At 41.2% G+C, this 26,048-nt stretch overlaps 1 protein-coding gene across 8 annotated transcripts in view; it reads right to left on the bottom strand.

The window, feature by feature from the left end:
• Positions 1–26,048, bottom strand: part of MGAT4A (alpha-1,3-mannosyl-glycoprotein 4-beta-N-acetylglucosaminyltransferase A) — a 112,835-nt gene that overhangs the window by 52,361 nt on the left and 34,426 nt on the right. For 5 of the 8 annotated variants that reach the window (XM_061626894.1, XM_061626893.1, XM_061626895.1 and 2 more), the window contains exons 3-5: positions 16,807–16,866; positions 5,124–5,291; positions 1,076–1,216 (exon numbers count right to left, since the gene is read on the bottom strand). In XM_061626894.1, coding sequence (XP_061482878.1) covers positions 1,076–1,216; positions 5,124–5,291; positions 16,807–16,866 — 369 coding nt within the window. The remainder of the gene's footprint in view (positions 1–1,075; positions 1,217–5,123; positions 5,292–16,806; positions 16,867–26,048) is intronic. The other 3 variants (XM_061626897.1, XM_061626899.1, XM_061626900.1) reach the window with 2 other exon arrangements.

Genomic DNA, 26,048 nt, shown 5'->3' with positions numbered 1-26,048 from the left:
TGCACTCCAGACTAGCTCCTATTAATCTGTTTTGCAGGGCTGACATTCATTAGCATCATACACACGAAAGAAACAAAACTGATGAAGGAAAATATGCAACACACTTACTTTGGGGCTAAAGATCTACAGACACAATGAGTCTTTATTCATGTTCTTATCAGCAACTGCCCTGAGCTGTTTAAAATGCTATACAGGGCACTTCACACACTCGATTTTTCTGAATGTGATTTCAGAGCAGGAAACACACATTTACCACTGGTTCACACATAATGCTAAGCCATGGTTAATGCAATCCAAGGTTTATAACAAACAACAAACCATGACTTAAGAGTGTGGTTCATTTGTGATTAATAAACCATTGTTAAAACACTGGGCCTGGTTCAGATGGTTAAGTAATAAAACATGTCTTAGCATTAATGTCTGAAGTGTATGGCAAGTTTTTCTTACCACATGTACAACACCCATTCTAATGCCTCAGGAGTGTCAAAAGCCATTTCTTGATGGGCTGCAGAGGAACTGGCACATGGGAAAAGAAATTATAGTCCCTACCGTGCAAGCAAAAACCAGTCAATCAATCAATCTACAGTTGTATAGGAAGGGGCTCCCTGGATCAGAGTGAATATTATCTTTTATTGAAACTATGCGTGCCCTTTATACACTTGCAAAAAGCAGGAAGTAATTAGAGGCGGCCCAGTTACCTATCCTATGTTCCATGTTCTACCAAACCTACACAGCATGGAAACCTAGTCTACTAATTTATGAGCACGTGAAAACTCCATGCATTGTTTTATTAAAAACTTAATTTAAGAAGATACATGCTTTTTCAAATTAGTGGTTTTTATTATACCTTAACATCAAAAGTGTGGGATCTGCATGAGACAATAAAAGAGAAGGTTAAAGACAAACTTCTTTAATCTTGGATTCAACCTGGATTCTAAGAGACAGCCAACAGAAAAGGTTAGATTTCTTTAATCTTTTGTTTGCCATTAGTCATATACTGGGCCTTGTTACTAAGAGCAAAAAAGCTTTGTGCACATCTTTAAGTGTATCAGTCAGATGAATTTTGCCAGTTTACCTCCTGTTCGTCCAAGGCCAACCTGCACTGAAGGTCGAAGGCTTCCTTCATTTTTCAACAAATGAGGCAAATGGTAATAGATATTTGGCACTTGAAGAGATTTTCTGCTTGTTAGCTCCTTTAGCAATTTTAATGTTTCATCTGAAAACAAATATATATATTATATAGCTTTCCATTCAGCCCCAGTGACAAAGTGCTGAGGAAAAAGGCCAGGAGTCAACCAAAGTCAACAAACAGGGTGAGGAGATGAAGGCATTTGAGTCCCTCCTCCTCACCCCAATACAGTAAGCATAAAGGTAATGTCACCTAAACACGTGAGGGGTGGAGTGAGGGTTCAAGTAAAGCCTGGGATGTGGCACATGGGAAAGGGGGAAATTGCTGAAAACTGGGGAGAAGCAACTTGTTCAAGCAGGCATTATACTACAGAAGAGAAATTATCCTTTACAAACCCCCTTCTCAGGTAAAGAACTGATTTTGGTTTAATACGTGCATGCTGTTTTTCCACAAGCAAGTTGTGCTCTCAGTGGCTGGGGGAATAAAGGTTACGGTAAGAATACTACCAAAAGGGACACAGGTCAGAGCATATATTTGGAGGTGCTCCACCTCACTTTCATCTTTACATCTTAGGCAGGAGATAGATCACCACAGATACCCCACTGGATGTGGGGGCAGGGGACCCTGGTAGAGGGAAAGGATTATTAAGGGAGAGAGATGAGTGTGTGGGCTACATGGGAACCTTGTCTGTCTGGTGTGAAGGTGTGGTCATCCATGTATCATGAAGAAAAGCTGGTAGATCAGGGTAGCCAGATGCTCTCCAGATGCTGTTGGACTCCCATTCCCACTAGCCAGCATGCATAATGGTCAGGGATGAAAAAAAATAGGAAGCACTATTTTATACACATACATCACAGTGGATTGTATCCAATTGGTATCTCTCCATCAGTGGAAGACTGATCCCTCAGAGCCTTCCATCTGCAGAACAGTAATCTTCATCAGTTCCCCCTAATCCCTGCAGTGTCCCACCACCACCATTTTCCACACTGTCCCAAGAGTCCCCCAACCCTATGGAACAGATGAGAAGTATAAGGGGAAGAATAAGCTGTTTAAGATGGCCTTGAAACTTTCCCCCCCAAAGGAAGCCTTGATTAGACAGGCCCAGCACTAGCAAGTGGCCAGGCTGGGCACTGGCCAAGGGCCCTGCAGCTGCTGAGGGGGCTTGCAGCTGGGTGGAACTCCTGCACCATAACCCCTACGAGCATTGGGCTGCTGACCCTGACTGGACAGTGGCACAGATGGCGGAGCAGGAGCTCCACTTTCCCAGCCGACATCATCCCCCAGCTCACACTTAAATAACCTGAGACACATCAGCGTACATGCCTGCCATCACCCAAGATGGTGGCAAGGGTATCAAGATTCCCACACCGCCATCTTGGATGATGGCAGGCATGGGCACTGAAGCATGAGGTGGCACGATTGGGCGTATTTAAGTGCGCATGTGCAGGCACACATACGGGAGGGAAATGGGGGCCCATGGCAGACTGGTGACCAAGGGCCCATGGCAGACTCCTGCCGGCCTTGCCACTAGATCAAAAAGCCTTCTGTCTGTGGAAGGACACCAGTAGGATACAAACCAACATTCTAAGGGGATGTCGTTGTTGCTGTTATATGCCTTCAAGTCAATTACGACTTATGGTGTCCTTATGAATCAGATGACCTTATAGCATCTGTTATAAACCACCCTGTTCAGTTCTTGTAAGTTCTGGTCTGTGGCTTCCTTTATGGAATCAATCCATCTCTTGTTTGGCCTTCCTCTTTTTCTACTCCCTTCTGTTTTTCCCAGCATTATGGTCTTTTCTAGTGAATCACGTCTTCTCATTATGTATCCAAAGTATGATAACCTCACTTTTATCATTTCAGCTTCTAATGATAGTTCTGGTTTAATTTGTTCTAACACCCAATTATTTGTCTTTTTCGCAGTCTATGGTATGGGCAAAGCACTCCTCCAACACCACATTTCAAATGAGTTGATTTTTCTCTTATCCGCTTTTTTCACTGTCCAACTTTCACATCCATATATAGAGATCGGGAATACCATGGTCTGAATGGTCCTGACTTTAGTGTTCAGTGATACATCTTTGCATTTGAGGACCTTTTCTAGTTCTCTCACAGCTGTCCTCCCCAGTCCTAGCCTTCTTCTGATTGTCTCCATTTTGGTTAATTACTGTGCCAACGTATTGATAATCTTTGACAAGTTCAATATCCTCGTTGTCAACTTTAAAGTGACATAAATCTTCTGTTCTCATTACTTTAGTGTTCTTGACGTTTAGCTGTAGTCCTGCTTTTGTGCTTTCCTTTTTAACTTTCATCAGCATTTGTTTCAAATCATTACTGATTTCTGCTAGTAGTATGGTATCGTCTGCATATCTTAACGATATTTCTCTCTCCGATTTTCACAGCTCCTTCATCTTGGTCCAATCCCACTTTCTGTATGACTAAGGAGATGTACAGGCATTTAAGCGAAGGTGAGGACTGCATGTACAAATTAAGACTACTGCCCCAAATTAGAAGTCACCTGAGATCTGGATTCCAATCCACTTGCTCAAATACCATTGAGACTAAAGAGTTGCCTTGGATCAGTTAGGAAACAAAATGATAAGCTTCATACTGAAACACTGCCACAGTTTCATCTTTATGATACTGTTGCCCACGGTGAACACATTATTTCCCCATTCTAGCACGGTACTTCAAACATGTATTTACATAATACTTCCAAGCTGTACCCTAGAAAAGCGAAAAATAGCCCCCCCCAGCATGTCCATCATTACAGTAGCCACATTGCGATGAGACAGCTGTGTGCACAACCTATTGAATAGTACCCAAGAAATGGAAACACGGTTGGAGCTGCATTAGAACTGTATTTTAGAATTATTTATGAAAGAAGGGATGCTTAGCCACGTTGACGTTTTAATGGGATTGTTTTATTGTGTATTTTATTATGAGCACTTAATTTTAATGTTTGTGTAACTGGTTTTTATACTTCGTAAGCCACTTAGAAGTCTATTTTGGCATTAATCTCTCTCTCACTCGCTCTCTCTCTCTCTCTCTCTCTCTGTGTGTGTGTACACACACACACACATATATACACACACAATCATAATAATATCCATGTGAGCATTCATGTAGATATATAACAAAACAGTGCAGGCTACCTCTTTTTGTCAGGACTGCCCCCACCTCAAGAGCCTTTAAAGTTCCCCATCAAGTAGACTAAAGTAGAATCTTTGTCCAGTTTAGCTGAATTCACTTCTACACTAACTTACATAGGTTTAAGCAACAACTACAATTATGAAATCAGTGCCTAAATCACTTCAAGGTTTCTCACAATCAAGCAGTATAAGCATTTTCTTAAACAAATTAAATCAGTTTTTGCACCATAGGGAGTCCAGTCTAGTTATATCTATATTTCACAAACTATTAACTTATAATGAAGTTACTAAAAAAGATCAAGTTTGGCATCTGTGTGCTGGCAAAGAAAATGTGTTTTCTATTGGCTCAACTGAATAAATCATCTGAACTCATCATACAGATATGAAGTCCAGAATCCTCCATGAAACTAAATCATATCTCAAGACATTGGAAGCAAAAAAGAATAAAAATATACCCTACCAGTTGATATTTATTACCATATTGGGGAAAAAGAATATTTCTTTAGGTATTTACAACCCGAATGTCGAGTTTTAGGTAAGCATCCATCAAAGCAACATAACACAAGTGATAATCTCTGAATGCAATCCCTTGTGCCCAAACATTCTGTAAAGAGGTAGCAAATGGATTCTGCACAAATCTGAGCATTTGCAAAGTGGAACAAAGTTAACAGAGGAGGAAAAAGGTACTAAAGAAATGTTTGCAAGATACTTTTTATTTACAAATTCATCATCAAATGAAAATTTAAAAATGCATAGGCAGAAAAAGAATAAGAAGAGTGAATGAAATGAATGAAGTAACAAGCATGATCATCTTGAATTTTTTTTAAAAAATATGCCTGTACCTGAAACACTGCTCAGTGCATCCTTACTTCCATTTGTTTCTGCTACTGCCCTCCTGAATTGCTCCAAGATGGCATTTAATTCAGAAGAACGCTGCAGGGTTCTGTGCTCAGCTATGCGAAGACGTTCTTTCAAAGCATGAAATTCCCTTTGATAAGCAATCAGCTTTTCTAGAAGTGAAAACAACGCAGGTTATTTGTAGTTAAAAATTAACACAGCAGCTTTCCACAGCATAAGTGAAAATTGAACCTCAGCTTTTATCTGCAAAAAAGATTTAAAGGCATAAATATTTGTACACAATTGATTGGCACTCCCAATTAATGATTGATTTGCTGTGCTGCTTCTCTTGTAGAACTTCGCATTTAATCGAAGGAAATAACACAGAGATTCTAAAATGGTAATGCAAAACTGGTAATATAAAATTTCATCAGATAAAATTTAGCTGCTGGGAACTGACTGAAGAACTTATCTACACTACTGGAAGGAACACAGGAGCAGTACAATTACATCTTAACAAAAGAAAGTTTAGCATTGCTTATTAGCATGCCCAGAATATTCACATTTATTCTTAAAGGTAATTTTTCAGCTCTTTAGAAGATCACAGAGCTACTTTTTTTTTTAACAGAGAAGAAAACATAAATCGTATGTTTTTTGTTTTTGTGTCAAAGAGGTGCCCTGGGTGGAAGCACACGTAGAGTAGCAAAGTGCTTTGATTTGAAGATTAGGGTGGCTTCAGATACCTGGTGCATGTGGTGAGTGATAGAGGAGGTGCTTAGTCAGGGACCTGGCAATGGTAGACATATGAAGACACCAATAAGTAAGAATTTGAAGGAAGGTTAGCGTAGCCTCATTCCTTTTGTCAAGCTTGCTTTAACCAACCCAATCCTACTTTACATCTTTTCAATGTACTAGGACAGGTAGGGGTGTGACTGTTAGATGTATAGTTGTGTTGTGCTTTTCTGCTTAAACAGCAAGTGCTTATTTACACCATAGCACTAGTAACAGATAATACAGTTTGTGAAACAGGTACACAGTTGACACAGAGGCAGAGAGCAATCACTAATAAAAACAAATAGGCTGAGATTGATGAGAAATGAAGACAATCACTTGGACACAAAGAGAGTCACGAAGTGCACAATGACAGCTGCTTCTTTCAAGCACTAATAGTTTCCCAGTAAAATGGAAAGCTATTGGAAATAAAATAATAAATGGATAAGAGTTGCATTCAAAATGGAATGAAAGTAAATTGGTAAAGCAATTGGAAACCATGGGCAGGAGGAATGTGTCCAAGTCTACCAGTCCAGAACTTTTCAAGTACTCCAACCACCAGAGAGAGAGAGAAGGAACTTGCAAAAGGGCAAGCAGCACACATTAAAAAGTGCATTTATTTCCATCAACATCCCTCACCAAAAGCATTGGGATTGGAGAGCTCTGGTGAAATCAATCCCTCTTATGTTAAGATACATCTATCTTCACAATAGGGCTCTCCTCTCCTCCTCTGGTTTGTCTAAAATTGTAAAGCCTGAGACGTTAGTTTTGCTTTTTGCAGACACATCTTCAACTTTTTTTAGTGTCTGAATCGACGAGGTTCAACTCAGGGGAAGCCATGACTGTTAAAAGAGTTATACAAGTGCTTTAAATGTATGGGGTGAGTATGACCCTTGTAGAGATCCTGCCTCACCTCAGCAAGCCAAGAATCTCCTTGAGGCACTATATTTTGACTTGGGATTCAGAATAAATACGAATCCAATGGTTCATTATGGTTGTGATTCTAAGCATGCCAACTTGGACTTTACCACCACCACCACCAAACATGAAACCATATGAAAGCAGATATCAACTATCTGCTAAACAACTAGAGTTGTTTAGGAATATTCACTATAACCATTACTACTTACACTAAAAAAGTCAGAATTGCATTAAGAAGGATACAGATAGCAGGTGCAGGGGGAGGACTGGTCTTGAAAAAACAAAAAGTAGAGACTTGGGAATTAAAACATAAAATGTGGGAAGATTTGTAAACATCTGAACTAATTTGCAGAAAAATAATTTCAAATACTTATTTCTGGTATCAAACATCTAAAATAAACATGAAGCTAAACAATCACAGATATTTACAAAGCTGAATACAGAGCATCATACAATATGCTATAGAACAGAGTATTTGGGGGAGAGATTATAAATTATTTGGGACATTTCTGGTATAATTCTGCCTCTTAATGTAGACAAAGACTAATGAAGAACTGATTCGTAATTTTTATAGCAAGAATAGAATTTGTACCTAAACAGAAAATCACCAGTAGGTCCAATAACTACAGGTTAAAGAGAACTTGGCTCACAGCATATATAGCAAAACTAACTCATTTGACTTACAGGGCAATCCTAGCCATGTCTATTCAGAAGTAAACCCTGTTGTGTTCAATGGGACTTATACCTGTGGAAGTGCTTATAGGATTGCTGCCTTAGAAAGGAAGAACAAAGAGAAAAGTTAAAGACCTTGGTGAAGAGTTGGCATTGACTTTGTTATACGGAAGTATACATGTTCATCAGAATATTCTTGTGGAATTACTTCCAGTTTGAAACTGGTGTCATTGGAATCATTTCTGTCTGAATTATGATGCTTCTATTTATGGTTTATTATCTTAGAGTTATGCCAACTATATTTTAATTTAATTTGAATTTATTATTGTTGTAAGGTAAAACTAATGTGTGTGTTTTTTAAAAAAGAATCCACGATTGTCTAACTCTATGTTATAGGTCTCCCAATGTCCAATATATTAACATACTTTGAAAGGAAAGCCTGCAACAGAGATTATCTGTGAAGTAGTGCATAAGAGCATTAGAATTCGTTCAAGGATTTTAACACACATTTCCCTATTCAGGCATGATGGTCACTAGGATGTCCAGGAGCCAGTCACTCTCCCTCAGCCCAACCTGAGGATAAAAGTGTGTGTGTGGGGGAATCATGTATGTCTACTTTGAGGAGGGATATGACAAAAATGTAATTCATACTTACATATTGCTCCTACATTTTTGTTCAGCAAATAATCATGAACAGAATGAACCATATTAATATCTGACTCTGAACAGTCTCTCACATTCTTACATCTGCAAGGAAAGAACTAACTGCATATATAATCCAGACTACATGGGCTAAAAATCTCACTTGTATGATATGTGCAAGAGTTGAAAAAGGAATTATGTCTTTCCTGTGGAACAACATCAATAATTATGTTTCTACTGTATGGAACCTAGAGATTATGGGTGACATTTCTGGATGGAAGGACCCTTTCTCCTCATAGAAGCCCTCCTTCCATTCGCACAGCAACAACTTCAACTGTCATCCATTACATATAGAAAGGTTGAGTGACCTTTCTCCTTTTTTTACTGTCCTGATCTTAGCATAATAGCCTATCAGTACTGTGTGCAAATTGCAGTTGAGTGTCAGAGTGACCTAAAGCTGTAGCACTAGAAGTTCTGGGCAAGCATCCAACTTGTGCTCTTAGCATAAGACAAGAAAACTCCAGCCAAGTGAGGAAGCACTATTTTGATTCATGATACAGACATCAATTGGTCTGGAGTACAGTTAGATCCATGAACCCTTGTTTCACTTTGTGACACTCCTATATTCCACTTCTTTGGCTTAGATGTATTTCTGGAGAGTTGAAGAAATGGACAATTCTGTGGTTAAGAATCTGCACACTCAGATGGTGGTTTGGTAAATTCATATGGGTGCTAAACTTCCATCTGGATTGTAAGACTTCAGACTACAGGTGGACACTCACACAACAAGGCTCACCCTTACAAGCAATTCCCTGTTCACAGAAAATCTAGATAGCAAGAGGTAAGAATCTACATGCAATTCATGAAAAACTCAATGTTAAAAAATTACATGAAGCTCAATTTTTAGAACCAGAAGTGAAGCTATATATCTTTCAGACTGATCAGAAAAAGAAACTCAAATTATGCTATAATCATTCACCTAGCAGAGTAGCTTATGTGGGCTGGCATCTAGCCAGCCACAAATTCTATCCATAGAGTACTCTGGAAGTATGGACTATGTAATCAACTGCCAGGGACCAAAAGAAAGTGCCATATGAATAATCTCACATCCATGATGTATTGTTATTATTACCATCATCATTTATTACCTGCTCTTCATCCAGAGATCCAAGGGCAAGTTGCAACCATTTTAAAGTACGGTATTAATGAAAAACAACCTACATAGTACCTGTGCGTGGATCTTAACTGTAAGCTACTTGGGGAGACAATGTTGACTGAAAAGCAGGGTATAAATAAGGTAAGTAAACACAGCTCTTTCTTCTTTCTGCACTAACCACAGCAAAATAATTTAACTGAGGGTACGATCTCTAGTAGTTTGAGAGATGTGTGGTTTATTCACAACCTAGCTACTGCCTGTAAAGGCCTCAATATTAGGCAATTTCACAAATGACAGAATGGTATATTTCAACAAAAATTGTTATGATTGCTCTTTTTTGTACCAATTGTTGGCCTTTGAATTGCTTTATTGTGTCTACTTCACTAGACTGTGGAGGGTGTTCTATCAACAGAATCACATTTTTCATTCCTTTGCAATTGGACTAAATAGGACTGTGACATTGTGTTATCCTTGGCAAAGGTGAGGATAGGAAATTATTTTTGTTGGGAATTTCTGGAATTCTACAACTTCCTATGTTCCTCAGTTCTTGAATAAAACCAACCTTTTTGTCTCTAAAACCTGGTTATCAGCAATATAATGCTTTTGTTCAAGGGCATTTTCAGTTTTGTGTAATACTTCCTACTAAGTGCTTCTTTCCCCTTGAATCTGAAAGCCCTGGTGCTTGTGCTTTCTGCTTTGGCCCCAGACAGAGGAAAAAATCATTGTTCACTTGCATATTTTATTACTTTATTTATTTATTTAAAGCTTTTTCTTTTTACCCTGCGTTTAAGCCAGAAGCCTCCTAGTCGGACTTACAGTGATGAGAAATAAGACATTTAATTAATGTTTGCACTATAGGCAGAATATTATACAGTATACAAGTCTAACCAAACTAGGTTTTATCCAAATGAGATAAAACTACAGATGTGCAGACCTGGAAAAAAAACCTGGAAATTTTGGGGGGGAACCAAAAAAGCAGAAAAAGGGGCAAACCATCTCCCCCATTTTCTCAGGGTTTTTTCTGAGCTTTCACATCTCTCGATACAACCCAAATGCAAAAAAGCTCATCTAAGTCAGAGATTATAATGAATCAAGTCCAGAGGAAAGAGTTTGAACTTGTGACATGGATCATAGAACTGTAGAATTAGAAGGGACTTTGGATGTCGTCTAGTCCAACTCCCTGTTCGCTGGATAATTTGCAGCAAGGATACAGTGGCAGCATCCCTGTCAGATGTCTATCCAGACTTTGCTTAAAAGTTTCCAGTGAAGAAAAGCCCATCACTTCCTGGGGTAGCCTGTTCCACTGTCAAACATGAAGTCTGCATGGGTGAAATTTAATGGTTAAAATGTTTATTTTTTAAAATTAAACTATCCTGACTCTCTAAACTGAGCAACTTGACCTTTTTTTAAAAAAAGAAAAAAATCTTCACCAAGGTGTTTTATGAACATTGAGGAGATTCCTCTTGGTTTGTAGTGCTGATGGCACGCATGCGTGCTGCACGCGTGCATCCTGCCATGAACCAAGATGGCAGCAGAGGCTTCAGCTCCTTAGGGAAACTTCAGCCGCCATCTTTGTTAAGGGCACTGCTACGTGCTCAACCGCAGAACAAGGTAGGTTAAGCAAGGGAATGGCGGAGCCCTGAAGCTCTTGCCGTGCAATCCGCAGCAGCAATCCTGCCACAAATCATGGAAGGGGAGCACTGGGGCCTGGGGCAGGCTTGTGCCCAAGGGCCCCAGCATGTCTGGGGCTGGCCCTGCTGAAACTCCTCATTTATTCTTTATGTAATATCAAACCATGGTTTGGCATTATGTCTGAACAACACAACCACACTGCCAAGTTGGTTGTCACAGGTACACTCTTTTCTTGAGGACCAAGCTCTAGTGGAACAAAAGTTCTGCCAGACTGAAGCAGAGGCTGTGCACACTGATGGTTTTCTGGGTGTCTACAACAAAGCATTTCCCTCCATCTCTCTGCAGGTTTTTCCAGCTTAGCACATACAAATCATTTTTAAAGAGCTAATCAGGCACTCTGAATAACTGTTGAATCATGCAAGCAGTGCTTTAAACAAACAAACAAACAGGTGGACACCACCAGAAAAATGGAGGTGCCCCCCCAAAAAAGATATGTATACTCACTTCTGAGGCAAAGCAAAACCTACTAGCTCTAGATTTTTTTAAAAAGAAACCTACACCTATCTGAACCCTTAGGAATTTACTTTGAAAGCTAAAGCCCATAACCCTAAAGAATAATTATGACCCAAACTAAGGTAGCACCACTTGGCAATAAACCATTGACCATTTCCTGGATCTAAATAATTAATTCCCAACCTAATCGCTTAAGGATTTCTACTGGTGCAAGCCCCAGTAAAGTGAGGCATGTGAGAGCCAAGTCTTTTCAGTGCTAGAGTGTTGTTTGGTACTTCCAGTAGGTAGCTCTAGTCATTGCTTCAAAATAAGCCTTTTCCCCTTGCAGAAAGGAAAGCAGAAACACAGGGGAGATTATACAAGCCTCTAAGTTTGCCTTTAGCTCTTTCGTGATCTTGCAAGCATTGGGGGGAAAAGCCAAGCTGATGACAGTGTCAATATTTAGAAACCATTCTGGCACTCCATTTCTTTCTCTAAAAGATATTCGGTTACTTTCCGGAAATCAAAGCAGAGTTGATTTTTTATATATACAAAGCACTAAAGACATTTTAAACTGTATTATTCCAAACACCACCCCCACCCCAATAAGGGCAGGAAAATATATATTCCACACAGAAAGGCTTCAGACCTCTAGAAAATATTGTTGCATGCCACCCCAATCTCCAAGCAGTGAGGGATCCCTGCGCTTGCCCAGGGTTTGGTTTCCTTGGAAAGAAGGTCAGGAGAGACTGTGGTGATGAAATACGGTTTGTTTATTTACACACATTCCAACCTGAGTTTAAGATTGAAGGGTTCAAAGCATGAACAGTCCAATAGATCTTGCTTTTCCATCAGGCTTACAGGAGGCATCCTAAAGCCATAGTGCAGGGAGCCAGCCCCTGTGCCTGTCTCCAGTTCCCTGCCTTTCCTCAGACTCAACTAAAAAACACAAGTCTCTCTTTTGGTCAGGGGGGGGCTCTCCTGAAGAGTTTCAGTAACAACAGGATCTCCCTGGCCCATTCGCCAGTTAATGGGCTCTTGATAGGCCCATTAGCCTGGCCTGGCCACTCTATTAGATTAACAAAAGAGGCTCATCTGACCAGCAGAGAAATGGAGCATGTTTCTCTGCTGCAGAACCCACCTTCAGGTGCAGGGTTCCAAATCAGAAGCTGGAAAGGGACTCGTAGAAATCATCTATGATCAGATCTACCTCCCCCAGTATAAAAAGGATTTTTTATGGAGTGAAGTGTTTCCACAACCAATTTCAGGAACATAAAAGACAGGCATAATACAGAATTCAGCAACTGCCAGTACAGAAGATTTTTGTCTCAAGACATTACATAAGAGCATATAAAACTCAGTTATTATTGTGTCATCCATGGCATTTCAGGAATTAAATGTAAATATTTGAACTGGTTTGACACTTCACATTCTGGGACAGGTAACTCTGCCTACACCTTCAGTTGGTTTCATTTCACAACCTTTCCCCATCTTCAAAGCTTTTATTCCAAGACACATTTAAACACACCCACACAATTTTCACCAGCCACTACCATTCTTGCCTTCCTCCCACTTAAACTAAAGAAAAAGCTCCTAAGATCTATCCACAGCATCACCTTATATCAGACAAACGGTCTCTGTATCAAGCTAAAAGAAATCAATTTCTCTCTAGAAAAGTGCCTGGTAGAATCCATAGTAGGAAATGTATCACAATCGCCTGATGTTTATGTTCAGCTCCAGCACATATCCAGGAGTGCCAGAGAGGAAGAGGCATAGTCGTTGGCAAGATTCCTGTTTCTGACACAAGTTGAACCTGAGCACCATCAAGCCTCTTTGAACTCTGTGGGTTGGTTCAGAGACATGCACTCTTCCACAGGAAAGTGCCACCACAAGAGCATGGCAGGCTGCTGGTGGCTGCATAGAACTTTTCAGCCAACACCACTGCTATATTCGTATGGCAATCACCACTTGAAGGCATCACCTCACTAAGACGCTGACTCCACATGACTCTGGCAATGACGACACATGATCCCATGGGGGCTGCTGCATCAAAGCCTCCTCTATGTTTCTACCCAAAGCAGGGGCTACCAACCTTTTTGGACCAGAGGGCACATTTTAAATGTTGAGAGAATGCTGGGGGCACAACATGGCTGCCATGGGGGAATGGCATAACACAAAATTAGAGAGTAGTCATGGCAAAGCTTTTTTGTAATTACATACTAGAAAGGGCATGACCTGTTGAATTTCTGCCTGCCATGCAGCTGTTAAAGGTACAAGAACCCTGTTTTTCCCCAAAGCCTAGGCTGCCATCCTGTACCCACTTACCTGGAAGTAAGCCCCATGAAACACACAGAGACTTACTTCTGAGCAGACATGTATAGAGGGCTGGCACCAGACATGACTGGGCCCTTAGGCAGCAGACTATTGCAGGCCTGGGTTATCGTGATGCTCCGCAACACACACACCCCAAAGCAGCTGACATGAGCTTAAATATGGCCGGCAGCCCCACCTCCCGCATCACCATGTCAGCATGCCCACCCTTCCCATCATCCAAGATGACGGCAGGAGCATTAACAGGCCACCATCTTGGGTGATGAATGGGCAGGTTCATGCTAGTATGCTGGCACAGCACTGTGGGAGGTGGCACTGCCAGGCCTATTTAAGCCTGCACCAGATGCTTCAAGGAGGGTGTTGCCTGGGAGGGTGGAGCTTTCGCCTTGCAATCCACGGCACCATCAGCCTGGCCACAAATCATGCCCTGACGCTGCCATGGGTCATGGAACAGGAGCTCCTCCCTTCCAGCCCCACCCTAAGGAGGGGCCCCTCTGGGCTGCAAGAGTCCTTAGGCCCATGGCCATCCTGGCTGCCCAATGTACTGTAAATTAACTATACATTGGATTTGTAATGAGTCCCTGGTATTTAGCTCCTGCAAAGCAAGAGACACACCTAAGCCTGTTTCCAAAGTTTTCACATTTGCTTTTCGGAGGGGGAGGGGGATTGTTTAACATCCACGCTTAGTTCTGGTTCTCTGTCTCCTGCTCAGCCACCCCTCTTGGCTGATCCCCACAGGAGGGGTGGAGGGGAGAGCTGGTGAGTCTGCTTCTCCTTTCCTAATAGCTACAGTCAAAGGAGTAGCATTTCCACCCTCTATCCCAGATTGCCATGACTCAACTCTGTCTGTGTTCCATCATCATAAACTGTCTGACACTGTGAGATGTCTGATCTCAGGTGAACCCAGCACAGGAAAGACGCATCCTGGTTGCTAGGGAAAGACAAATTATGGAGATTCCATGGACTAGAAAAAAAAAAGACAGAAGCAGCTAAAAGGAAGGGCAAACCAGCAGCCCTTTAGGACCCCAGGGATTCCTACTGCCATGTGCCCAAACAACTCACTTATCAGTCACAGCTCTGACTTCACTCACTGGCTGATAACACTGAGAAGCAGGAGCAGCCAGGCTGGCTCATTTCACAGAAATTGCTTAGAAATATACCTGTACCTTTTGCTCCCTAACTTCCTTTGTAGGAGGGCTAGAGACTTTTTAAAAACATGAAAGCTCAGAGTCTAGTCCATCTGCTGTTGGGTGCCAATGAAGGCCTTAATGGTTGCCATGGCACCAAGCTAGTGATCCCCAACACAGAGTATAACAGGATGGCTGAGGGTCAATAAGATGACACTCAAGCCAGATAAGATACTCAACTGAGTGGCTTGTATGCCCATATAAGTAGTGTTGAATTTGTTTTAGCGAGGGGGGGTTGCACTCCTCCTAAAAGGTTTGTCGTCTGGGCATGCTCATTGATCCATCTTGCCATTGGAGGTAGAAGTAGCCTCTGTGACCCAGGGTACCTTTTATCAACTGAAGCCTAACTGTAATCCTACTGAGATGGAGAGAGCCTTGCTTCTGCTATCTACACCCTAGTTACTTCCCACTTGGACTATTCCAATGCATTGCATGTGGGGCTGCATTTGAAACCAGTCTGGAAGTTTCAGTTATTTCACAACATGGCTACAAGACTTCCAAATGGATGATATAATCACCTCATGCCAGTACTTTGCCATTCACTGGCTCCCACTCTATTTCTGGGCCCAGTTCAAAATGATGGTTTGGGGAGTAGGGTATCTGAAAGTCCACTCTCTCTGCACTTACCTACCTGACCTTGCAATCTATTTTAGAGGCTCTTCTCCAAGTGCTCCTGCCAAGTGAAGATGGAAGAGACACACCCTAGCTTCAGAGTGCCCTCTCCTGAGAAGCTCACCTGACACCTACCTTGATATAATTTTGGCACTAAGCAATAATCTTTTTATTTTCCCAGGCCTTTCACACTGTGACTATTTTTATACTGATTTTGTATTACTAGTTTTATTGTTCAATTTTAAATTGTTTTGTTTCTTGCTCAATGCCACCATGTGAACTTTGTTATATGGCCGCTTATTAAAACAGTAAATAATGACAAGCAGAATTCTAGAACAGCATTCTAATAAAACAAGGACCATATATCTTAAAGTTGCTTGGTACCTTATGGTAATAACTATGCTGTCCTCTAATCTTACCATGGAAAGTATGCAAGATAAATCTTCATGCAACTCTGGAATCTAATTCAGAAGCACTGCTTTATTTCCAATATCAATATATTTCCTTGCACTACTAGCGTCATCAGTTCCATGACCCTAAGTCCCCACATGTCTGCAGATATAACCTAGTCTTCAACTTGCAGAAGTTAGTTAGAACCTTTTGCAATTGCATTGGGTTGTATCTGCTTAAACCATAAGAGTAAACCAATTAAAATCAATAGTCTTCTTGGTCATTGATTTCAACAGGGCTACTCTGATTATGACTTACTTGGATACAAGCCATCGCTACTAGTCTCCGTCTCCTCTTAATATTGTCAAATAATAATATACCTTTATTGTGTGTGTTTTTTAAAGCCAAGTTTCAAACTTGGCCTCGCTTGGCCAGCTTTCCTTGATGTAAGTCCATTGGCAGAAAAACAGCACTTATTTAGCTAAGACATTTCAGGGCTATCTGGAAGAGAGCAGAAGATGCTGAGAATTCTGGGGTTTCATGACTGGTTAGCCTATTGCTGTCGTCATTACTGAGAAGATACCAAGTCTGTTTCTTTTGCACCAATGAGACTTATAAGAAAAAATAGGAATGCAAGGCCTGAGATGGGCGCCAAAAAAAATAACTGCTCAGAACAAAGTCAAAAATAAATAGTTAATGTTATCTTGCCCCTGCCACTTTCAAGGTACATGATATGGGTGATTAATTTCTGTAGTTTCTCAACAACAACAAAAACTACTCCTACTCTGTCAATTGGGGAGGTAAGAAGTGGGGGGCCATTAAGTTTACAAAGCTATTAACACTGGAAAATAACCTTGAGGCTACAGTCCTATACCCACTTACCTGGGAATAAGCCCCTCTGAACGTAATAGCACTTCTGGAATAAAGATCTATAGGATTGCACTGTAAAGTAAACATGCAAAAAATAAAGGAATATAGCTAGACAATATAGATGTTATGGGGGCGATATCCAACACTACATGAGAGGGCACAATAGGAGTTTCCCTTCTTTTCTGTGTTCCCCAAATTTACTCTGAAGAATCCCCCAACACACTAGAGCAGATGGGGGCCACATAGAGGCAGAGAGAAGAGGAACTCCTGTTGAATGAATAGAAGTTCTGCAAGTGGGCTGATAGTTTGAATGCTTTATAAAACACTGCCCAAAGTTAAATTTCATTAGCTTTTATTTTGCAGGTTCATTATTTTGCAGGTTTATTAAACTGAGATTGCATTATTAGCAAAAAATAAACTGTACCCCAAAGCACCAACCAGATTTTGAATTGTTAAATAAAGCTCTCTAAGCTTTACACACTTAGGTAGTTTCTTCCAAACCATTAAATAATCCACCGAGTCAATCTATTCCCCCATTTATCAAGAAATTGAAATAAGGATTGGTTCTCATATTACACTGAAAGATACTTGAAAAATACAGGTGGATTGGGAATCACATCAACATTTAAAATGCCTGTGAAAATGCAGTGTAAGGGTTTTAGTGTGTGCTTTTTCTTTGCAAGGAGCATACCAGAATTCCAGAAGAACCTCCTGAGAAAAATATATTTTCTCTCAGAGACCAATCCATTTTATGAGTTTTTAGTCTGGGGACCAATTCCTGTGAATCAATGTCAAATATAACGTGGGAAAACAGACCTAGCTGCATTGCTACTGACTAGTAACTCCAGGACTTAATTGCTTTCATTTAACACATCTGGCTACAAAATAATCTTCTACAACAGTTATTCCTTCTCACAAGAGCTAAGAAAGATACATGCCAAAAAAAATTGTAGCCAGGCTGAACGGCAAAGATAGGGACTACTAAAAAGCAGATTCACTGAAACAAAAAAAAACTCATTCAGGACACAAAATCTAGGCTCAAAATTTTCAGTAATGGTCATGAAATATTAACATGCAAATTGCTCGTAAGGTCTCATTTGGATTACTGTATGACCATCTCTGTTCAAATAGATATTGATTCAAAAATAAAAGGACAGAGGAAAAAAGATAGAGTCTGTTTAACTGAAAATTTATTCGATTACAAGGATCTAAACTTTAACACACTAAGTCAAATGGTATAACCCTGTACAATATAAACAAGATCCATTCTGAACTGAAGTACTACTCTATAAGAAGTTAAAAGTAGTAGACTGATACAGTCGAATAAGGAAGAACATGTGCACTGAGTTTTTAACTTCTATACTTAACACATTTTCAATGAGATCTACAGGCTAAACAGGTGGTTGTAGACACATAAAAATGTTCAGTCTGCCTAAACCTTTATAGTGTGTACTAACAATCTCAAATGTGAAAATATTTTTCCTTAAGAGAATCATTTTAGGTATATGGCTTTGTGACGTCCTTCCCTGGTTCTCCCTGTCAGGTTCCCACCTGCTTGTGGCTACTGCCTTTCACTAGGCACCACCAGGGATACCACCAGTCCGGACCGTCCTTTATATGGTTTCTCACTCCGCTCTAGCACAGATCTCACTAGATCCCCCTGCTAGGCAGCACCACCAGTCACGTCCTATAACCAATACTCCCAGAGACTTTGCCTGAGTCTCTCTCTAGCTGGTTACTTTTGTGACTGCGTGCTTATGCTGTTCCCAACCCCCTTGTCTCTTTATAGATAACGCATACAACTCTGGGTTGCTCTGGATACTTGAATGGTTATTATTCCTCCCTTCACCGCTGCCACCATTAGATACTGTTTCTGTTCAGCCTTGGTAATTACCTTGCCCTCCCTTCTGGTATGTATATCCCCCAGCCAAGGATCAGGCCTTTGGTAAACCAAATAAGTATTTATTAAATATCAGAAATAACAAGATTAGTTTTAGAATGTTTCACAAGCGTATGGTTTCATCTATTCCTGTTTTGTACTTGACTTATTATTAATCAGAACTCCAACTCCCTCTTTCTCCACACTCCTGACCTCCGCCCTCAAACACCTCTTTCTCCACACTCCCAACATCCACACAGATTCAACTGTCATTCTTCCATTTATACTCCCAGCCATTCCAACGCTCAGCCAATCATCCAGCATTCTACTGCTCATGTACTCCCCCCTCCTCTTTCACTCCACTTACCATATGTCTTCTATATAAACAGCACTTACCATATTTACACTATAAGCAGGAACATCCCAGGCTTCATTCGCTATGGTAAGCTATAGACATTTTCAAAAAAAAATTTTTAATTCTCCTAAAAATAATCCAAGATGTTGTTGTTGTTGTTGTTGTTGTTATGTGCCTCCAAGTCGACTACGACTTATGGCGACCCTATGAATCAGCGACCTCCAAGAGCATCTGTCATGAACCACCTTGTTCAGACCTTGTAAGTTCAGGTCTGTGGCTTCCTTCATGGAATCAATCCATCTCTTGTTTGGCCTTCCTCTTTTTCTACTCCCTTCTGTTTTTCCCAGCATTCTTTTCTAATGAATCATGTCTTCTCATTATGCGTCCAAAGTATGATAACCTCAGTTTCATTTTAGCTTCTAGCGATCGTTCTGGTTTATTTTGTTCTAACACCCAATTATTGGTCTTTTTCGCAGTCCATGGTATCTGCAAAGCTCTCCTCCAACACCACATTCCAAATGAGTTGATTTTTCTCTTATCCGCTTTTTTCACTTTCCAACTTTCACATCCATACATAGTGATTGGAAATACCATGATCTGAATGATCCTGACTTTAGTGTTCAGTGATACATCTTTGCATTTGAGGACCTTTCCTAGTTCTCTCACAGCTCTCCTCCCTAGTCCTAGCCTTCTTCAACATATTTTATAGAGAGAGAGAGATGAGAGGGGATGTTGCAGTGCTGAAATCATGGGGGAAAGGTAGGAGGCTGTTAATGAAATCCACAAGCTTCACTCCTCAATACCCCCTAATTATATAGCCACTACAGTTGCTGTATACTATAGCCAGCATGGATTTTTCACATTCCACCATATTAAATTGAAAATACCTCCATGCCATTCTGCTGCTTCCCATAAGCTCATTTCAAAACAAAACCTTACAAAACTTATAGTCCTGATCTCAAAAACACTTGCTAAACATCCCTCTAAGTTTTCATGGCAACACAAAACACTCAGAGAGAATCTGGAGTTCAAAGTTTAAAACAAGAGGGAAAAAAACCAGACCCCTGTTGGACTTTTTTCTGTCAATGGTCTCATAATTCGTTGAAATTAATTAAAAATCAGCCATATTCACAGAGCACCTATAACTACGTGTGCCTGCTGTAGAATAAAAAGGTGGGGGAAACCCTAAAAAACAATGATACTGTTCACAATGTTTTCCTTTTGGAAAGCAAAGTGGTTTTCCTTTTGGAAAGGAAAGGGGCACCATATGCTCAGAGGCAAATGTTACAAAATTTTTCCAAGCTACACAGGAAGCCGATTGGACTGTGAAAGACCAACCCAAATTGTGTTTGCATTTTGACAAATATGTAGGGCAGTACAATATCTCAGAGAGGAGGTCAGGTCTCCTGCTCCCCGGTGCATTCCGGGGCTGGATTAAGGCCAACTGATACCCTAAACACAGCCCAACAATGGTGCCCCCTTCGGCCCTTCCATTGCTTAACTGACAAGACATTAAGACTCAATAAGTGCTGAAGATGAAATAAGAGATTGAAAATTCAGTTTTCTTCCAGGCCAGACACCACAACTATATTAAATAAAAACTGGGGTTTTTTTTATTTACTTAACACTAAATAGCAGTAAGCAATATAAACAAATTATTTGCTTATAACTAGGGCAAAAGAAAAATGCAAATTTTCAACACTTTTTAATGCATTTCTTAATAAAATTGTTATAAGGGAAAAATGCAAATACAAAAATTTATTGAAAACGATTTTTAATCACCCTCCCAAAGATTATAAGGCAAAATAAGATCTGATATTATCTCTACTGAAATTACGTGATCTCGAGAGCATACTTTTCAATTTTGAAAATCCTCTTTCTACAGAAATCGATGTTGGTGGACAATTTTTAAAAAAGATATTCTAATGGAGAAATATCATTGTTTGTAGAAACAAAACATCTTTTATTCCATTGCTTTCTAACCTTAAAGATACATAGCATTTCAGCATACATGGATCAAAAGATGTAAAATTATGCTTATTGACATTGTTGCCTACTTATAACTTTATACTTTAAAAAGTTTTCTCCTAGATTTTTTAATTGCAAAGTCTTTGATCAAGTCCTCAAAACTAATCTGGCGTAACAAATCTGCTATTATACTTAGCAGAGACAAGGCATCCAGCCTGTCTTGTCACATAGTTGTTCTGTTGGGATTTTTAATATGCTTGAGCTGAGAAAATGAACTCTCAGCTGTGCAATTTGTGACCATTAATGTTAAAAATATATGCAAGGCAATGTCTCCATTTGGAAACGCACACTCCATTTTGTCTTCTAAAATTATTTTATAAAGTTCAACATGACTGAATCTGGTTTTTACAGTTTTTGTTGCACTGAACTTATGGCGCACATATGAGTGAAACTGCTGCAGCTCCGCAGAGAGATTAGTGTCCAAGTCCTCTGGCAGATAAGGAGAATACAAAAAATTCGACTAAAGTAGAGTGTGGCAGTGAAAGAGTTGAGAGTTAAGGACATGATAGCTAGGGGAAAAAACTCTGTGGTGCCCCCCTTCCCTTGGTGCCCTAAGCAAGTGCTTATTTTGCTTAATGGTTAATCCAGTGCTGGTGCATTCACTATACCTGCCCAATTTCCCTGCCTTTTAGCAATTGATAGGAGTATCGGCTATAGGTACATTCTTAAACCGCAAGGGTTTTTTTGCCTATTAGTGAATATTAGCAAAACAAGCAAGCTCCCAACCCAACTGCCTTTTAAAAACATTAGGTGGAAGGACTGACACTAAAATAGGGTGATTTATATTGGGAGGCACTGGTCTGTTTTTTGTAGAAGAGGTGTAACTCAGTAGCAGAGGATATGTTTTCCATGCAGAAGGACCCAAGTTCAATCCCCAGCATCTCCAAGGAGGGCTGGGAAAGACACCTGCCTGAAACCAGGGGAGATGCTGACAGTCATTGTAGACAATACGGAGCCACATAGACCAGTGGTGTTTCTAGCTTCCCTAGTTTGGCCCTTAGAAAGAACAGATGGAACCAACAACCTTGATGCCTTTTTAAAAAATGGAGCATGTTTCAGCTTAATGCAAAAGGTAAATCTGAAACACACACAGGGTTCCCCAGTTATAAGAAGACCTCACAGGATACTACTCTTGTTCTATTCTCCCAGGCATTGTAGCATGTGTTTTTAAATTGATTTTTTAAAAAATGTGTTTTTAAATTTGTATATTTGTTTTTAATGTTTTTAATTGTTGTAAACCACCCAGAGAGCTTCAGCTATGGAGCAGTATACAAATGCAATAAATAAATAAATATGAAATGGGAGAGGTATGCACATATAATTTGAGGGAAGGGGGAATTATCTGCATCACTACTATGCCCTAGACAGGGTTGCCCTTTCCTTCTTAAACAGGCTGCTTCTATATCTTTTAAGAGATGCACGTTGGTGAGTAATTCAATAGAATCCATTTTCGCCATGGAGATACAGTAATGGGGAATGAGCATAAGCAGCATTTCTCATAATCACAGAGCTCTTGATGGCACAGAGCCCTCAGTTTTTCAAAAAACGAGATGGCAACCTTAGCCCGACAGGAATGAATGGGACAGCCCTGTTGCACATGTGGTACCGTCACCCTCTGCCTCCTCAGTCTTCCTTAGGAGGTAATCAAGGGGCACCAGCTGAAGCAAAACACAGCATTTATAGGTGGTTACCAATCAGAGGAACAGAACCAGGAATGAAAGGCAAAGAAGGCCAATGGAGTATGTGGAGAGGATTCTATTGACAAGAAAAAGTATGAAGCAATGGGTTCTGAACCGAAGGAAAATTTGGTTGGTGACTATTAGTGAGTATTAAATCTCTGATATCTTTGTGTGCATTATCATGAAGACTAAATGTTTCTTCCACGTCATTTGGATGGCAATGTCATTCTCAAGGATACTATTGAAAGAGACAAAAGTAGCCAGGAATAATCAGATGGAGAAGGAAATAGGTCAACCTGCTCTGCCAAGGCTGAAAATCCAGATACTGTCTTTTTCAGACATGTTAAGAGGAACTAGTTGCTATAGTGTGCTCTAACATGCCTTGCATCAACATGGATGAAGATGAATAGGGAAATGGCAGGGGGAGCAGCTTAGATGAGTTAAACACCTAAACAAACAAACAGACACCCTTGTCATGGTCAGATCACTACTTGGTGAGAGTAGACCTTTCGATGCCACACACCATCCACGGGGGTAAAGGACCCATTAGGATGGTCCACCCCAGGTGCTTGATGGATCCTGATGGATTCCTGAATGCGCTTGGGGACTTTATGCAGCCTGCAGACGGGCACTCGGTCGAGACCCTGGTGGAGGAGTGGAATAAGGTGATCACCAGGGCATTAGACCAGGTGGCTCTGAAACGCCCTCTCCGCCTGAATAGAGCTCAGACAGCACTGTGGTATACTCCACAGTTGCGAACTCTGAGGCGGAAGGTGAGACGGCTAGAGTGCCGGTGGCGGAAATCTCGCTCTGATGACGATCAGACATGGGTTAGAGTGGCTGCAGCACCCTACCATGTGGCAATAAGGGCAGCAAAAAGATTTTTATGCTGCCTCTATTGCGTCCGCAGAGTGCTGTCCCAGGAGGCTATTCCAAATGGTCCGAAGCCTGGTTGGTCCAGTTGCTTCGGAACCTATGGAACATTCTAAGACCTCCTGTGATGAGCTTGCAAAGCACTTTGTGGATAAAATTTATCGTCTAAAGAGTATGATTCCGCATGCTATGGATACAGTGAGTGAGCCAGAGTCGGCCAGTGGTTCTCCGGTGGTGTGGGATCGGCTCCAGCTTCTTCCTTCTGATGAAGTGGACAAGGTGCTTTCAACCTTAAGGCCAACCACCTGCTTACTCGGCCCTTGCCCTTCGTGGCTCATTATAAGCTGCACGGACAGTCTGGGCAAGGGGATTAAGGGGGTGGTAAATGCACCCTTGGAAGAGGGTGTGATGCCATCAGCCCTCAAGGAGGCAGTAATAAAGCCAATTCTAAAGAAGCCCTCCTTGGATCCCCAAGATTTGAACAACTTTTGCCCAATCTCAAAATTACCATTCTTGGGCAAGGCGCTTGAGAGGGTGGTGGCAAAGCAGTTGCAAGCGCAATTGGAGGAAGCGGATTATCTGGATGCATTTCAGTCGGGCTTTAGGCCTGGATATGGGACTCAAACAGCCTTGGTCGCCTTGGTGGATGATATGAGGAGAGCGTTGGATAGGGGTGAGTGCACCTTCCTCGTCCTCCTGGACCTCTCAGCGGCTTTTGATACCGTTGACCATGGTATCCTTCTGGATCACCTGGAGGACTTAGGCATAGGGGGTACTGTATTGCAGTGGTTCCATTCCTTCCTCTCTGACAGGCACCAAAGAGTAGCATTGGGGGATGAGGTTTTGGACCCTTGGCCTCTCACTTGTGGGGTGTCACAGGGCTCCATCCTCTCCCCGATGCTATTTAACATCTATATAAAGCCGCTGGGGGCTATCATCAGGATATTTGGGCTGCAGTGTCACCAATATGCGGATGACATGCAGCTCTATCTCTCATTTAAATCTTCACCGAGGTTGGCTGTAGAAACCCTATCCAAGTGCCTGGAATCGGTGAGTGCCTGGATGGGAAGGAATAAGCTGAAGTTGAACCCTGACAAAACTGAGGCACTGCTCATGGGAGACAAGGGAAGGTTAGGGGATTTAGACCTGGTGCTCAATGGGGTACAATTGCCCCTGAAAGACCAGGTCTGTAGCCTCAGGGTCATTCTTGACTCCCAACTGTCTATGGAAGCTCAGGTTTCGGCTGTGAGCCAGGCAGCGCTGTATCAACTCCATCTGATACGGAGGCTGCGCCCCTACCTTCCCAATCATCTGCTCCCATCGGTGGTACATGCCCTGGTCTCCTCTCTCCTAGACTACTGTAATGCGCTCTACGTGGGGCTACCCTTGAAAACGGTCCGGAAGCTGCAACTGGTACAGAACGTGGTGGTGCACCTGATTAAAGGCAGCTGCCGGTGAGATCATATCGCTCCAGTGCTAGAAGAGTTGCGCTGGTTACCAGTTGCTTACTGGGCACAATTCAAGGTGTTGATTTTGACCTTTAAATCCCTATACGGTCTCGGCCCAGTCTATCTAAAGGAGCGCCTCCAGCATCATCATCTATGCTGCCCAACATGATCAGCCTCAAAAGACCTTCTCTCCATCCCATCAGTCAAAATAGCCAAACTGGTGAGGACTAGAGAGAGGGCTTTTTCAATTGTGGCCTCCACCCTGTGGAACTTCCTCCCAAATGATCTCTGCCATGCCCCTTCTATGATGAGCTTCCGCCGGGTGTTGAAGACCTGGCTCTTCAGGCAGGCTTTTGGGGTGGGCTAGATTTTATCTTCATTGTTTTTAGATTTTTAATGCCTACATATTGTATGCTTATGTTATACGTCGCCCAGAGTGGCTGGACAGCCAGCCAGATGGGCGACTAATAAATTCAATAAAGAAATAAATAAACATGCATTTAAACCAGAAACAGATATATTGTAAAGTGTGCAGATTTTCAGAAACAAATTCAAAATTGGATGAAATCTGCTAACACAATAAGGTTATTCTCATTTTAGACACAATTGATGTTCTCAGGGTTTGTTTGTTTTTTAAAAAAGCCAAACATATGGCAACAACTGAAAGAAACAATTGCTTCATTTTAAAAGCTGGTGGAAGGATAGGGAATTTGCCCCCCCAAAAATAGAGATTAGAACAACGAGAAAATGTGAATGGAGTTAGCAACACCTATTTCCAACACCAAGTGTACATCCATCTACAATGTTGAACACTAAAGGTTTTTCTTGTTAATTCTGAACTGGAGGTTCAGTACAGAGCTTGGAAAAGTTACTTTTTTAAACTACAACTCCCATCATCCCCAGCCAGCATGGCCACTGGATTGGGCTGATGGGAGTTGTAGTTCAAAAAAATAACTTTTCCAAGCTCTGGGTTCAGACATAGGTATATGAAA

Source organism: Rhineura floridana, chromosome 5, assembly GCF_030035675.1.
Source record: "Rhineura floridana isolate rRhiFlo1 chromosome 5, rRhiFlo1.hap2, whole genome shotgun sequence".
In the NCBI taxonomy this organism is placed as follows: Eukaryota; Metazoa; Chordata; class Lepidosauria; order Squamata; family Rhineuridae; genus Rhineura; species Rhineura floridana.
The sequence above is the reverse complement of the archived record's forward strand: the minus strand, read 5'-3'. Positions and strand labels throughout refer to the sequence as shown.